The sequence below is a fragment of the Dipodomys spectabilis genome, unplaced genomic scaffold (genome assembly GCF_019054845.1).
Source record: "Dipodomys spectabilis isolate Male_0828 unplaced genomic scaffold, ASM1905484v1 ptg000115l, whole genome shotgun sequence".
NCBI lineage: Eukaryota > Metazoa > Chordata > Mammalia > Rodentia > Heteromyidae > Dipodomys > Dipodomys spectabilis.
In genome coordinates, this window is record NW_024870792.1 from 12049579 (window position 1) to 12065457 (window position 15879).

Sequence of the window (15879 nt, forward strand, 5' to 3'; positions counted from 1 at the left end):
AAGCTGTTCCCTCTTTCCCTGTCATTCCCTCCCTCCCATCACTGCCTTTGAGTTACTTAGTTCATTTTCATGTATGTTCAGTGCAGCTGATAGGCCCCTCTGTTGTATGTTTTCCCATTTCCCTCTGATTCTATGTCCTCCTCCTAGCTTCCCTCAGATGCGTGCTTACATATGCCATATATGTGGTCAAGAACATGGAGTTATTTAGCAATGATTTGACAAAATGACTAGAGTACAGTTTAAATTGGCTTCGTTAATGTAACTTTTTTTAAAAGTAAACATTTCATATTTTTTGCATTGTTACAGAATATAAATCTTGTACATATTGCAAAATAATTATAATTTTAATATTTTATCTTTGTCTAATTTTACCTTTTTTTAAATTTTTATTTTATTTTATTTTTGGGTTCAGTCGTGGTGCCTGAACTCTGGGCCTGGGCGCTGTCCCTCAGCTCTTCAACTCAAGGCTAGCGCTCTACCACTTGAGCCACAGCACCACTTGTGGCTTTTTTCTTTTTGCTTATGTGGTGCTGAGGATTTGAACCCAGGGCCATAGGCATGCAAGGCAAGCGCTCTACCACTGAGCCACCTCCCCAGCCCATAATTTTACTTTATTTTTTAAATTTTTATTTATTTATTTATTTTTTGTTGGTCCTGGGGCTTGAACTCTGGGCCTGGGAGCTGTCCCTCAGCTCTTCAGCTCAAGGTTAGTGCTCTACCATTTGAGCCACAGCGCCACTTCTGGTTTTCTGAGTGGTTAATTGGAGATAAGAGTCTCACGGATGTTTCCTGCCCGGGCTGGCTTTGAACTGTCATCCTCAGATCTCAGCCTCCTGAGTAGCTAGGATTACAGACATGAGCTACCGGCACCAGACTGGAATAGCATTGGCAATTTTTTTTTCTGTCGGTCGAGGGGCCTGAATTCTGGGCCAGGTCACTGTCCCTCAGCTCTTCAGCTCAAGGCTAGTGCTCTAACACTTGAGCCACAGCGCCACTTCCAGCTTTTTCTGCTTATGTGGTGCTGAGGAATTGAACCCAGGGCCTCATGTATGCAAGGCAAGCACTGTACCACTGAGCTACCTTCTAGCCCCCTTTGTCTAATTTTTAAAAGTAGACAATTTAGTTTTGTAAAGGCATGCATAACAATTTTTATTAATTTAACAATTCATTGATAGAGGAATTCATAATGACAGAGTCTCCTTTAAATTAATTAATGGTTAAAAATAACTCCCTGTTTTCTTCCTTCCTTTGCCCTTTTTCCTTCTTTTTCTCTTTTTTTATTGTGGTGCTTAGAATTGAACCAGGTCCTTGAATAAGCAAGACCACCTACCTGTTCAATCATTGTACTGTATCCCTAACCAGAAGAAAATGGCTCCTTTTTCTTTGATGAAATTGGTGCTAGTGTTTATTATTGCTTTTGTCCTTTAAGCTATTGCCAGTTTTAATACAATACTCATAAGCCCCTTTTATCTATTAGAATATCACAAATGCAAAGTTTTTTAAATCTGGAACTCCTAAGTTTCAGATATATTTTAAGATTCTGAATTAGATAGGATTCCAGAAATGGGGATAAAAATAGACAACTATAGAAAATTATTAACTTTCAGTAACTAATATGAAGTTTTTGTGTTTAAAAATTTGACATAAAGTTGAACTTTATTTTTTTTTTAGACTGTGAACTTTGATTTAACAAAGAACTACTTAGATTTGATTATAACTTACACAACATTAATGATACTGCTGTCTCGAATTGAAGAAAGGAAGGCAATAATTGGATTATACAACTATGCTCATGAAATGACACATGGAGCAAGGTAGACTACATTATAAAGCTTTTTCTAAATTTCTCAGTTTGATGGCTTACAACTCATTGAAATTTATGAATGTATTTTTTAAGTGACCGAGAATACCCACGCCTTGGTCAGATGATTGTGGATTATGAAAATCCTTTAAAAAAAATGATGGAAGAATTTGTACCCCATAGCAAGGTAAGAGCTACTTTTTCAGGAATGTTACTGTAGTTGTAAGAAATGACATAATCAATGGATAGTTAGAGATAAAGTTCTTTGGGAGAAAAATTATAGAAGATTTGAATGACTACTGTGTAGTTTTGCCTAATTGTGAACCATAAAATGAGTTAGATTCACAGTGGTATATACAGACTGAGATAGATAGATAGATAGTTTTTAGATTTAATATAGACAATATATGTTCATTGACAGGAGGTCTGCTCTCATTTCCATAAGGTTGTATTCTTAGTTCTTTTTTTTGTTTTTGTTTTTGTTTAAGTCAGTCATGGGGAGGAGGTGGGAGGGATGGGATGGTAGGGGAAAAACAAAGGAGGAGGCAGCAATGCTGGATAAGAAATGTACTCATTACCTTGGTCATGTAACTGTAACCCCCTCTGTACAATATTTTTACAATAAAACATTAAAAAAAAAATTCAGTCATGGGGCTTGAGCTTTGGGCCTGGGTGCAGTCCTTAATCCCTTTAGCTCAAGGCTAAGGCTCTACCACTTTGAGGCCTCAGTGCCACTTGTGGTTTTCTGGTGGTTAATTGGAGAGAAGAGTCTCATGGACTTTCTTGCTTGTGCTGGCTTTGAACTGTGATCATCAGATGTCAGCCTCCTGAGTAGGTAGAATTACAGGCATGAGCCACCAACACTTGGTTAATCTTAATTCTTTGTACTACTAACTATGTAATACTGTACAAGTTACTTAACTAACCTGACTTTTTTTGTTGTTGTTAACATAGAGTAAAAAATAACACTATTCATATGGGTTATTATGAATGTTAATTGCTTCATGAAAAGTGTTTATGTAGTATTTGATTTGTTTTAACTATATCATAATCACAGAAGAATTTTGTAGAAATAATTTGAGATGTCTGTCTTTAAAGATATATTTAAAATAGTTCTTGCCAGGCATCTGTGGCTCATGCTTGTAATCCAAGCTACTCAGGAGGCTGAGATCCGAGAATTGCAGTTTGAAGACAGCCAGTCTTGAGCAGGAAAGTTCATGAGACTAATATTTTCAGTTAAGCACCAGAATACCAGAAGTAGACCAGTGGTCAAGTGGTAGACCAGTTTGAATACAAAAGTTCAGTGATAGCACCCAGACCTTAAATTCAAGCCCCCAGGAATGGCATAAAAATGAATGAAATAATTTTGGTTGTACGGAGTATTGTCATTAGGGCTCATTCATAGAATGAAACAGTCCCTGTGTTCTTCAAGGACATTTTTAGTTACCTCATCCAGCCTTGTTCTTCATAGAGAAAATACTGGAGAAGTATCATGACAAGGTTAAAATATTTTGTAGCAAGAGTATCAAAACCATGCTGGGAATGTGGCTTAGTGGTAGAATGCTTGCTTACCACTTAGGTTCGATCCCTTAGTACCACATAAACAGAAAAAACCAGAAATGGCACTGTGGCTCAAGTGGTAGAATGCTAGCTAGCCTTTAGCGAGAGAAGCTCAGGGACAGTGCCCAGGCCCTGAGTTCAAACCCTAGGACTAGCAAAAAAAAAAAGTATCAAAACCAGAATTAAAGTTGAAAACATTACTATTGTGATCTACTGTCTTTGAATGTGAGTTAATTAGAATTCTTAATACTATTCTTTTTTTTTTTTTTCTTTTGGGTCAGTCATGGGGCTTGAACTCTGGGCCTGGGCACTGTCCATCAGTTCTTCAGCTCAGGCAAGCGTTCTACCACTTGAGCCACAGTGCCACCTCTAGTGTTCTGGTGGTTAATTGGAGATAAGAGTCTCACGGACTTTCTTGCCTGGGCTGGCTTTGAACCTTGATCCTCAGACCTCAGCCTCCTGAGTAGCTAGGATTACAGGTGTGAGCCATTGGCGCTGGCCTTTAATACTATATTTGACATACGGTTACTACAAGAATTTTCTTTCAATAAAAATGCTGAAGAAATTTTTCCAATATTATTTTGTTGTGTAGCTATATTATTTGCTAGTTGAATAATCCCAAGTTCAAAATGTCTGAAATCAGAAACTTTCTGAGCTGCTTTGGAGGGAGTTGGGAGGAGGTACTAAGATTTGAACTCAGGGTCTCTTGCTTGCACAATAGGCGCTTAACTATACCTAAACCACTGTTTTATGTTATTTATTTTTGATGAAGGGTCTTTGTTGAAGAACCACTATATGTAGTTTTTAGGTAGGAAGAATAAATAGCTGGAATAGTAAAAAAATGAAGTAAGAAACAAATACGATGAAACATTAAATACTTTGATGATAAAGTTGTAATGAACAGATAGAAGTAGACAAGACAGAATACAGATTATTTTTATAAGGCATTCTTTGGAGAAATAGAAAACATGTTAAATTCTCTTAAGACTTAGTCATACAGTCCTATGTTTTTCTTTAACAAGAACTGTCAACATAAAAGAGTTTTTATTATACAAAAGGATGACGATTCATCTCTATCCATTCTTAAATAAATATCCTGAGCTGAGAACATGGTTCATTGGGAGTATTTGTCTAGCATGTACATGGTCTGAGTTTGGTCCCCATCTCCACCACAATCAATCAATAGATAAATATTTCAGGTTGTTATACATTTTAACTTTTGAGAAAGTGACATGATTTCCTGAGTAAAGCTTTTGCACAGGGATGTAGAATTGAGGGGTGGGGGAATTAGATGGGCAAGTTTTACCTGTGTAGGAGTAGAACAATTATCTAATGCGTATATTATAGGCAGCATAGTTGTAATTAGGTTCTCTTGTAGCTGAAATTTAAATGAAAAAAAGAAAAAAATTTCTTAACTTTGTTCTTCCTGTTTTAATTAGTCTCTTTCAGATGCACTAATTTCCCTTCAGATGGTATATCCTAGAAGGAATCTTTCAGCTGATCAGTGGAGAAATGCCCAATTGTTAAGCCTCATAAGCGCACCTAGTACAATGCTTAATCCTGCACAGTCTGACACTGTATGTCTATATCCCTCTTTATGAATGAAAATTGGTGATGTTTTAAAAAAGTATATTGAAGCAATGTTGTTTCAATTTTTTTCTAATCAGCAGTTATCCTTCCAGTAATGTTTATTATAAAATGGTCATGAGTTAAGTTATGCTTTTTAATTTTTTAACTTTTAAGATTTCAACAGAAACTGAAATTCATATGACTAATAATGAGTACTTTTTCCTAATGTTTAAGCATTTGTTTTGTTCTATCAGTGCAAAAATTTGAAGATGTAGAAAAGTATAAAGAAAAAGACCCAGATTACTCCCTTACCAGCTGGAGAAAAGTATATATATATATCCTGTAGCCATTTCTCTTACTATAGACATAACATAGATGTTACAGACAAGGTACACAGATAGTCCATTGCTTTGGGCTGAGGATATGCAGAATTGAGCTCTTAATAGTACTTTATTGACTACTGTTTAAATATTATAAATTCTTATCCAGCTTATCAATTGTTGTATTTTTAAATTTTTTTTATTGTAAAAATACTGTATAGAGGGGTTTACAGTTATATGAGCAAGGTAATGAGTACATTTCTTATCAAGCATTGTTACCTCCTCCTTTGTTTTTCTCCTACTATCCCTTCCCTCCCACCTCCACAACTACACTTCCTCCCCCTCCCCCCCACCTAAATTGTAAAGTTTGCTTTTCAACATAGTGTCTTGTACATCTCATTGTTACAATGGGTCAACCTATATCCCTATTTAAGCGTTTTGTTTTTTGCCTTCTCCTCCCCAAATTAGAGAAGTGTATATTCAAGATGCAGGGCACCAACATCAAATACAGTGAGAACAGGGGTTATACCATGGGGGAGGAACATATAAAGAAACAAAAGAATCACATGGGATATTAAATTTTGTTGTATTATTTCAACCAAGAATTGAATTCTTAGGATGGTGACAGGTGACTCAAATGTTTTTTTTAAAGAATTTCTAATTGCAAATTTTTATATATGTTTTATCAAGATGCCTTGTGAATATCTTTCTTTGGATGCCATGGAGAAATGGATTATCTGTAAGTAAAATGGGTTAGTTTTGTAATTACTCCAAGTTTTAAATTTTAGAGAAAAACTTGTAACCTATCTTAACCTCTGCTTTTTATTCTTACTGTACTAAACCGTGTGTGTGTGTGTGTGTGTGTGTGTGTGTGTGTGTGTGTGTGTGTGTGTGTGTGTGTATCTCCTTATGCATTCCTCATCTTGATCCTATCAGAGTGTAGATAGTCCTGTGTATTTCATAGGTGAGAAATGTAAAGCTTTGGCTAGTGAGTGATAAAGGCAAAGTAAGCGCCCAAGCCAATTATAATGTAGCTTCTGAGCCATATTGTATTGTATCTTTTATTTTTATTTTTTGGTGCCAGAAGTGGGGCTTGAACTCAATAAGACCTCTAGCTCTCCATTACAACCCAGAAGTGACATTTCTTTTGTTTACTAGTGTGGGTTCAAGTAATTTATTTTTCAAAATACAGAAAATTACTATTGGAAAATTACAATAATTACAATTATGACTTGTCATAACCACAGTTAATGATTGTGGTTAAAAAGCTGCACTGTCGACAAAAGAATATAACTTTGGAATACTTTTACACTATATTTGTTTTTGTTTTTATTTAAAGTTGGCTTTATTTTGTGCCACGGAATCCTAAATACCGATGCTACAGCACTGAATCTTTGGAAGCTAGCTCTTCAAAGTAGTTCTTGCCTCTCTCTCTTTCGGGATGAAGTTTTCCACATTCACAAAGCTGCAGAAGATTTATTTGTAAACATACGAGGGTAAGGCATTTTCAGTTATTTTGTCTTTATAGTTATTTTAAGCCTATACTATCTTACCTGGTTCCAGCAAATTGCTTTTAACAACCATGCTGGAATGATAGGATAATATTTTTATAGATAACTTGACAAATCACAAAACTCTAGGATTCCTGCTCTTTTTTCAAACTTTTATTCTTAAGACATGATGATTTAAAAAATCATAATGTGGTTTTAGACATATTATTGAATGTACGATGCATATTTTAGACTTTAGTAGTATTGTTAAGAAAAATGTATATAATGTGAGATTTTATTTTCTAGGAAATTTGACTAAGGTACCTAAGATGGTAGGAACAGATACAGATAGATTTTGTTCATCTCTTTCATTTGAGGGCCAGTGGTTTTTTTTTTTGTTGTTGTTGTTAAAATAAGTGATTTTTAAGGTGATTTTTAGCATTTTACTTGCTCTTTTTGACTGTTACTTTTCAAATTAAGATTGACATGATTCAATTTTTTTTTTTTTTACATATAGCTACAACAAACGTATTAATGATATAAGAGAATGCAAAGAGGCAGCTGTCTCGCATGCGTAAGTAGTTTTGTTTTGTCTGTGGTACTTTAAACAAGAGGGATTTCTTTCTTACAATATGAGTGAGTACAGATTAATGGTGTGCAAGATACAGTAGAAAAGTATACCTTTTATTTAAGATGAAATAATCAGTGTATTTAAGCTCTATATGCAGTAAGTTTTGAATTAGTGCAGATTTTAAATAGTTTTGAAGTTATTAGTTTATATGCTCTAAGGAAATACCATCCAAAGCACTTTAGTTTTAGGTATCATCTTTTACTATCATTATACTTCCTGTAGCTTTTAAGCTTTGCAAATTGTGATTACTATCCCAAATAGCATTTACTATTATCTTTGAGTAGGGTTTTAACCCATCAAATTAATTTATTAAGTACAATGTATCTTGGTCACTGTCACCCCTTTTTATAGTTCTCCCCATCTTTCCCAACTTCACCCATATCCTTAAGTTGTGTAGCTCCCTTTTCAAACATATGTATATTGAATATGACTGTATTTACCTACTCGCCTCTTTTCAGTTGTCCAACCCTGCCCTTTGACTTCCCCACTCTATATTTTTGAAAGTGTGTTCACCTCATACATTTCCCCAATTTTAGTTTCTTATATTAATAAATGTATAAAAATCCTAAATTAGGACTTGGTATATTTAAGATCTTTGAACAACTTTGCAGTTTTCTCATAAAATAGTTTGAAATAATTTGAGGAAATTTGAGTAGCTTTAGTTATGTATATTGTATATATTTTTTCCAGTAATCTTAGGTAATAGAAATGGTAATATCTGACCCATTAGAAGTTTTTGTAAGTCAAAGAGAAAACAAGCACCTTCCATATATGAAAATATTGAACCATTAGAAGTTTAAAAATTCTTATTTTAGTAAGCATGCTATATGAAAATTTTAAAACATTATTTCCATGTGAAACTTTACTATGATTTAAGTCAGAGTACATAAGAATATTTTTACATTTAGCCAGGAAAGTAATAGATGAAGATTGGATATTTAAACAATCTTTATCTATTATATCTGTTCTGTCATCTTTATGCCTGCATTTTTCACCTTACTGATGAACAGGTGCTTCCATTGTTCAGAAGCGATTCTCTAGTACAGATAACATAGTTTTGAGTCTTTATTTTACATAAAATAATTTTAAATAGTATGCATGTAATTTGTTACATGTATCAGATCCAAATACATTAGATATCTTTTGTCAGTAATAATGAACATACAGACTCTTCACAGCAACCTTGCAAAGTAAAAATAGTCAAAGTAACATTTACTCATTTTCTCCTTAGAAATGACACCAGGTGACTTAATTATTGCAAAAAGAAAATGACACTGGAATTAAAGTAATATAGAAGTAGTATATATCAGGTGTCATGAAAGTTGTATGTAGCTTTTGAGGCAGTTATCATCATGCTTGTTTTATAATTGAGAAGTGAAACATAGTATTGAAGCCAAAGGTCATAGAGAGTGTCCTATAGGGACTTCCTTTTCCTTTTTTTTTTAATTGCCAAGGTGATGTACAGAGGGGTTTCAGTTACATAAGTAAGGTAATAAGTATATTTCTTGTCAAGCTTGTAACTCTTCCTTCATTTTTCTCCTACTTTCCCTCTCTCCCAGTTCCCAAGTTGTACAGATCATTTCCAACGTATTGTCTTGTGTATGTCGCTGTTGCATTGGTTCCCCCCTTGTCCTATGTCTCACCATTCTGCTGTTCCCCTTCTCTTCCCTAATTCAGATAAATGTATATACAATACCAGGATACTAAAATCAAATGCAGTAATAACAGAGGATATACTATAGGAGGAAAACATACCAAAAAAACCCCCTAAAATCACATAGTACATTAAAAACAACAAAAAAGAAAAACCCTCTTGTGTTTGTGTCTTAGAGTTCATTTTGTTTCGCATCATCTTACATGATCATATGTACATAGCTATTGATCTATTCTGCTCATCTGATAAGATTATCCTAAAGGTATACTAATTATTGCAAGTAAGGGAAACCGTGGGACCTGTTTTTTAGGGGTCCGGTTTACCTCACTTAATATGATTTTTTCCCCAAGTCTTTCCATTTCCTACTAAATGAGGCAGTCTCATTCTTTCTGATCTAAGCATAAAATTGTATGTATATATCTATCACATATTCTTGTGATAGATTCATCTGCTGAGGGGCATCTGGATTGTTCCATATCTTAGCTATGGTGAATAATGCTGCCATAAACATAGTTGTGCTGATAGCTTTCATGGGGCCTTGTTTGTGGTCATTTGGGTAAATGCCCAGAAGTGGGATTGTTGGGTGATAGGGGAGCTCTATGTATAGTCTTTTGAGGAACCTCCAGAGTGGTCGAACAAGTTTACACTCCCACCAACAATGTAATAGCGTTCCTTTTTGGCCACATCCCCTCCAGCGTCTGTTGTTTAAATTAGATTTCTTGATTCTAGCCATTCTGACTAGAGGTGGAATCTCAGTGTTGTTTTGATTTGCATTTCTTTTATGGCCAGAGTAGTTGAGCATTTCTTCATGTGTCTATTGAAGATTATATATTTCACGTAGTATGAGGAATTGGAAAGCAGAACATTTTGTGTTCCTCTTGTTAATAAAAATAAGATCAGGTTTGCATTTTAATTAAAAAATACATAAGTATGATTTTCCCCTATTCTATTTTTGAACTAACTTTTGCTTACTCACTCTTATATATTTATACGCATATACTTAATAAACAAGGATATAGATATTCAGATATTTATTAAGTTATTTGTATGAATTTTCTTGTGGAAATGACGAAAATGTACCAGTTCAAGTATTTCATAGTTAAGTTTAACCCACAAGGAACTAAAATTACAGAGATTATACAGAAATAGCTGACTATTGGGAAATGCTTTATGAAAGAATTGTATTAAAGTTGGGAAGAATTTTGGTAGATAGTAACAAAATAAATATGGTTTATGAAAGTAACAATATAAGCAACAATAACGTCAGCATTTTTATTGGGTCTTCTGCATCCTAAAAATAATGTGGAAGTTGATTTGACAAAGCTAGGTTACTTTAATTACCAGTAATTATTTTAGTAGAAACAGTTATACTCTAATGTCTTTCCCTGTAGTGGCTCAATGCACAGAGAAAGACGCAAGTTTTTAAGGTCTGCACTGAAAGAATTGGCTACTGTCTTGTCTGATCAACCTGGCTTGCTTGGTCCCAAGGTAATTGATGGGAATTTTTACTTTTATAAGTATGCTGTATGAAACAACTTAAAAACACTTTTTTTCTGTGCACATTTTTACTGTGATTTGAGCCGGAGACTATAAAGAGGATTTTTACATTTAGCCAAGAATGAATTGGCTAGCTAACGTATCGAACTTCCTCATACTTTTATCACTTACATGAATGTTCAACTAAATACAAAGCTCCACGTTCTCTCTTTTAAATGTATTTTTTTTTGTCTTCTCATGTTAGTCTCCTCTTTTGAATTTCATATTGTCATTGCTTGCTGGTGACTTTGACTTAGAAAAAGACTATGAGTAAATTTAGTTTTAATCTTTGAGAGTCAACAATGTTTGTCTGTTTGTTTTAAATAGGCACTTTTTGTTTTTATGGCATTATCTTTTGCCCGTGATGAAATTATCTGGCTACTTCGTCATGCAGATAACATGCCAAAGAAGAGTGCAGATGACTTTATAGATAAGTAAGTTAGTGACTTTAGAAACACACTGTTTGCTGTTTATTTTGATTTGTGGGCTGTAGAATATAAGAATTTATATTTGAAGCAAAGTTATTTTGCAAAACTGTTTTAGAACTTTTATGTTTGTCATAGCAGGAATGTTTGTACATATATTAGATGATATCAAATTAGAATGGGAAAGCGTTAGTGTTAATGTTTTCTCTAGTGCAGTAGGTTGTAATGAAGTTCTTTATTCTCTGGCTATATTCAGTAATATTACTTTGAATTTGTTTTTTACAGTTACATTCTGTACAAAGCAGTTAAATAAGAATTCTAGGAAAAAATTAAATATGAATACATTTAGTATACAAAAAAAAAGAACACTTGAATCACAGTGCCATTTGACATGACTATTCTTGTTTTAGCCCACATTCCCTCAACTCGAGTTAAATAAATGAGAACAGAGATAAGAGCATATAGAGCCAGGCACCAGTGGCTGTAATCCTAGCTACCTAGGAGGCTGAGATCTGAGGATCGTGGTTCAAAGCCAGCCCAGGCAAGAAAAGTCCATGAGACTCTTATCTCCAGTTAACCACCAGGAAACCAGAAGTTGCACTGTGGCTCAAGTGGTAGACTGCTGCCCTTGAGCTGAAGAGCTCAGGGATAGCACCTAGGCCTAGAATTCAAGCCCCACGACCGACCAAAAAAAAAAAAAACAAAGTCATATTTCTTGCTAATATTCTTTGTTTTTGATAATTTTAATGGTATAGTTATGAAATTTCCACATTTTATTTTCACTTTGGAATTTCTGCTATCAGTTATTAATCTTAGGGTTTTTTTGTTTTTTGTTATTTCCCATGGTTTCTGTATTCATGTAAAATCATTTAAAGAGGAAATAATGTTAAATATTAAACAATACTCCACCTAAGACAAAAGTTCTAAAATGATATCAAAACATTTAATGTTTTCTTTGATGACAAAAAGCTTATATTTGAAATATTTTTCTTCTTATAAAGGCACATTGCTGAGTTAATATTTTACATGGAAGAACTTAGAGCACATGTGAGGAAATATGGACCTGTAATGCAGAGGTATTACGTACAGTACCTTTCTGGCTTTGATGCTGTTGTCCTGAATGAACTTGTACAGGTAAAAGCTATTTCATTAGTACCCCTTTGGATTATTCTTGACTTAATAGTAATAGATTTATTTGTTTAACACTTTAAAAACATCTAATTATGTGCCAAGTAATATAAATACAGATATTAAATGGTCACTGTTAAAGAGATCATTGTCTTGAGATGAGAAAACAGTTACAATCCAGTGAAATTTGATTGTACAAACTTCAGAATGAGCACAAAGAAGAAAACAATTATTTATACTTAGGATACAGTTATACATTGGCCAAGTTATAGAAGTCTTTGTGAAACAGAGGGTTAGTCAGAAATCAGATCAACCTAGAAAGATCACTTTTGTACAGTGTGGATAATGGATTACTAAGACCTAGAGAAAAAACAGAGAAACCAGAGAGAAGAAAAACTGCTCTAGAAGGCAGATGAGAACTAAAGAGAATGTGAGCTTGGACAGTGCTGTGGGTATAGCAGTGATAACAATGTAGTTGATAATTAGGTATTAGAGGAAAAGTAGGGGAAAAAAGTGTTCTTGAGTAGTGTTTTTGATGTGGCCAAAAAGTAAAGGTTTATATTGTCATTCTAATTTAAATATTCTAATTTTACTTTTATTTTGAAATTTTCTCCACTGGTTTTCAGTTTTCTTTCTTTTAAATTTCTATATTTTACTCAGTCCTTTTTATATTACGTAAATTTCCTTTTATTTATATGTCCAGTAAACTAGCCATAACAAAATAGTATTTTACTTGATCCCTCAGCTATCTAAAAACTAAAGAGCAATGAAATGAAAATTACCTTTACTAGCCAGGCATGGTAGTACATGGATGTAACCCCAACATTTGGAAGGTTGAGACAAGAGGCTCACAAGTTGAAGATCAGCATGCACAATGTATTTGGAATCTGACTCAGAAAACAACTAAGAATTAAAACCCAAAACCCCCACAAATTCAAAGCTAATGGTTTTTCTGAGCTAGTTTATTTTTTGACCACTAGATGGAGCTCTGTTACTTCCTTTGTATACAACAATTTGTTACTAAAAAAGGAACAGAAAACCTGTTATACACCTTGATACTAGTGGCTTAGTAATTTTCCTTATATATAGTTATTACTAGATAAGCCAGAGGCTTTGGTTTATTATTTATTCATATTAGCATACTAGCTGAGAGGAACCCAAAACTCCTGGTTCCAGCTAACTTTTGAAATTATATTGTAGCCATTTAGACATTTATCAATATGATTTTTAGATACTTGATATGGTCTTCAAATGTTTGAGGCACTTGAAGTCTGTTTATGTTTTTTATATAAAATAAAGTGTGACAAAAAGAAAATTCTTAGCACTCAAGCCTTCATACTGAAAAAAAGAAAGTTCTTAGCATCTTTTGGTATTATACTAATAGTAGTATCACCAAGAAGAATAATAATGATATTAAAAATTGCTTTTTGATAGTATATGTTCTTAATTTTTTGTAGTAACTTTGATTAGGGTAGATTTCATTATTTGTTGATGAAAAAAGACAAAACCTAACGAATGAGAAACAATAGTTGATAGGGAATAGAGCAGAATTCAAACTTAAGATTTAACTCCAAATTTGACCTTTTTATCTTTCTCTTTTGTGGCAGAGTGTATTCAGTCCTTTTAACTTAGAAATAAATTTATAAACTTGTTAATGTAGTTCATTTTTATAGGTATTAGAATTTCATTATGATGACGTATATATAACAATTTATTATTTGGACTATTTTAATTGGTATACAATCCAGTGACATTATTTTGTACATTCACATTGTTATGTAGATTTTAATGTTCTGAAAATGTATTTTATATATGTTCTTTCTCAGATAAGCATCCACTTTTTAAAAGAATGTAATTTTAACACCCACTATAGATAACATTTTTTTGTTTTTTGCAGTGCTAGGGATTAATTCTAAAACCTCTTGCATGTTAGGCAAGCATTCTACCACTGAACTACATCTCTAGTCCTGAAATACTAACTTCCTTAGCCAGTTTGAAATGTTTATTTTCTTTTTGGAGGAGGGGAGGGATGAAGATAATACAAATTTAATTGAGTTATAATTTATATTAAAAGTCATAGCTGGGTATATGGGCTTGAGCCTGTAATTCTATTAGGGAGGCCAAAACTCTAGAACTGTGGCTCTAGGCCACATAAGAATTTGTAAGACTCAATCTCACTCAATAATGGCATGGTGGTGGGTATTTCTTATTTTAGCTACTAGAAAACAAAAAAGTAGGAGCCGGGTGCCGGTGGCTCACGCCTGTAAGCCTACCTACTCAGGAGGCTGAGATCTGAGGATCATGGTTCAAAGCCAGCCTGGGCAGGAAAGTCCGTGAGACTTATCTCCAATAAACCACTTGAAAACCGGAAGTGGCGCTGTGGCCCAAGCGGTAGAGCACTCGTCTTGAGCTGTAGAGCGCAGGGACAGCATCCAAGCCCAGAGTTCAAGCCCCATGACCGACAAAAAAAAAAAAAAAGAAAAAGAAAAAGAAAAAAGAAAACAAAGTAGGAAGCTCATAGCCCTCACTGTCATACAGTGATGTCATCTAGTTTTTAAACCTTTTTGAAATTTTTCATATAAGTGAGGTATATGATTCATGTACTTTATATAATCTTTACTTATTTCACATAAGTAAAGTATATGATTCATATACTTTATATAATGTTTTTGTTTTTTGTTTTTTTTTTTAATTTTATTTTATTTTATTTGAGAACATACTGTACAGAGGGGTTACAATTACATGGGCAGGATAATGCATACATTTCTTACCAAGCATTGCAGCCTCCTCCTTTGTTTACCCTTCACCTCCCTTCCCAGCCTCCCCCCTCCCTCCCACCCAGTCATACCCCCCCTCCCCCCCCACACCGACATTGTAAAGCTGGTTTTGACATGACATTTTGTACTTCTCATTGTTGCAACAGGTCCACCTGAATCCTTAAACGACTTGTTTGTCCCCATCTCCTCCACATGTTATACTGACATCAAATATAGTGAAAGCGGGGGTTACACTGTGGGGGAGGGACATACAAAGCAACAAAGAAATAATCTTATAAATGCGTTAGAAACACTTGCATGAAAGAAACAAAAACATTAAAATACATATTTGAGGTTTCGTTTTCCTAACATCACATTATCTGACTTTTTCCGCTTGACTCATACCTATACTAGATATTGCAAATAAGGGAAACCATGGGACCTATGTTTCTTTGGGCCTGGTATATAATGTTTTTATTTCTTTCACTTAGCATGGGTTTTTTGTTTTTTCATGCCAGTCCTAAGGCTTGAAATCAGGGCCTGGGTGCTGTCACTGAGTTTTTGTGTTCAAGTACAGCTTGAGCCACAGGTCCAATTCCACCTCATTGGTGGTTAATTAGAATCTCATGGACTTTGCCCAAGCTGGCTTCGAACCATGATCTTCAGATATCAGCTTTCTAAGTAGCTGGGGTTGCAGGGATGATCCACTGGCACCCAGCTAGTGTAGTGTTTTTTTGATATTGATGGTAAAGTACATATCAACAGTCTATTTCTTTTTTATTTTTGAACATTTTCTTGTTTGGTTTTTTGTCGGTCGTGGGGCCTGAACTCTGGGCCTGGGCGCTGTCCCTCAGCTCTTCAGCTGAAGGCTAGTGCTCTACCACTTGAGCCTCAGCCCCACTTGCGGCTTTTTCTGCTTATGTGGTGCTGAGGAATCGAACCCAGGGCTTCATGCATGCAAGGCAAGCACTCTACCACTGAGCCACCTTCCCAGCAGAACACTTTCTTA

At 34.5% G+C, this 15879-nt stretch overlaps 1 protein-coding gene across 2 annotated transcripts in view; it reads left to right on the top strand.

The window, feature by feature from the left end:
* The window catches only part of Nckap1 (NCK associated protein 1), a 95474-nt gene that overhangs the window by 35028 nt on the left and 44567 nt on the right, over positions 1-15879 (top strand). For both annotated transcript variants that reach the window (XM_042688235.1, XM_042688236.1), the window contains exons 5-13: positions 1672-1814; positions 1898-1988; positions 4801-4938; positions 5941-5989; positions 6590-6746; positions 7258-7314; positions 10417-10513; positions 10889-10995; positions 11988-12120. In XM_042688235.1, coding sequence (XP_042544169.1) covers positions 1672-1814; positions 1898-1988; positions 4801-4938; positions 5941-5989; positions 6590-6746; positions 7258-7314; positions 10417-10513; positions 10889-10995; positions 11988-12120 — 972 coding nt within the window. The remainder of the gene's footprint in view (positions 1-1671; positions 1815-1897; positions 1989-4800; positions 4939-5940; positions 5990-6589; positions 6747-7257; positions 7315-10416; positions 10514-10888; positions 10996-11987; positions 12121-15879) is intronic.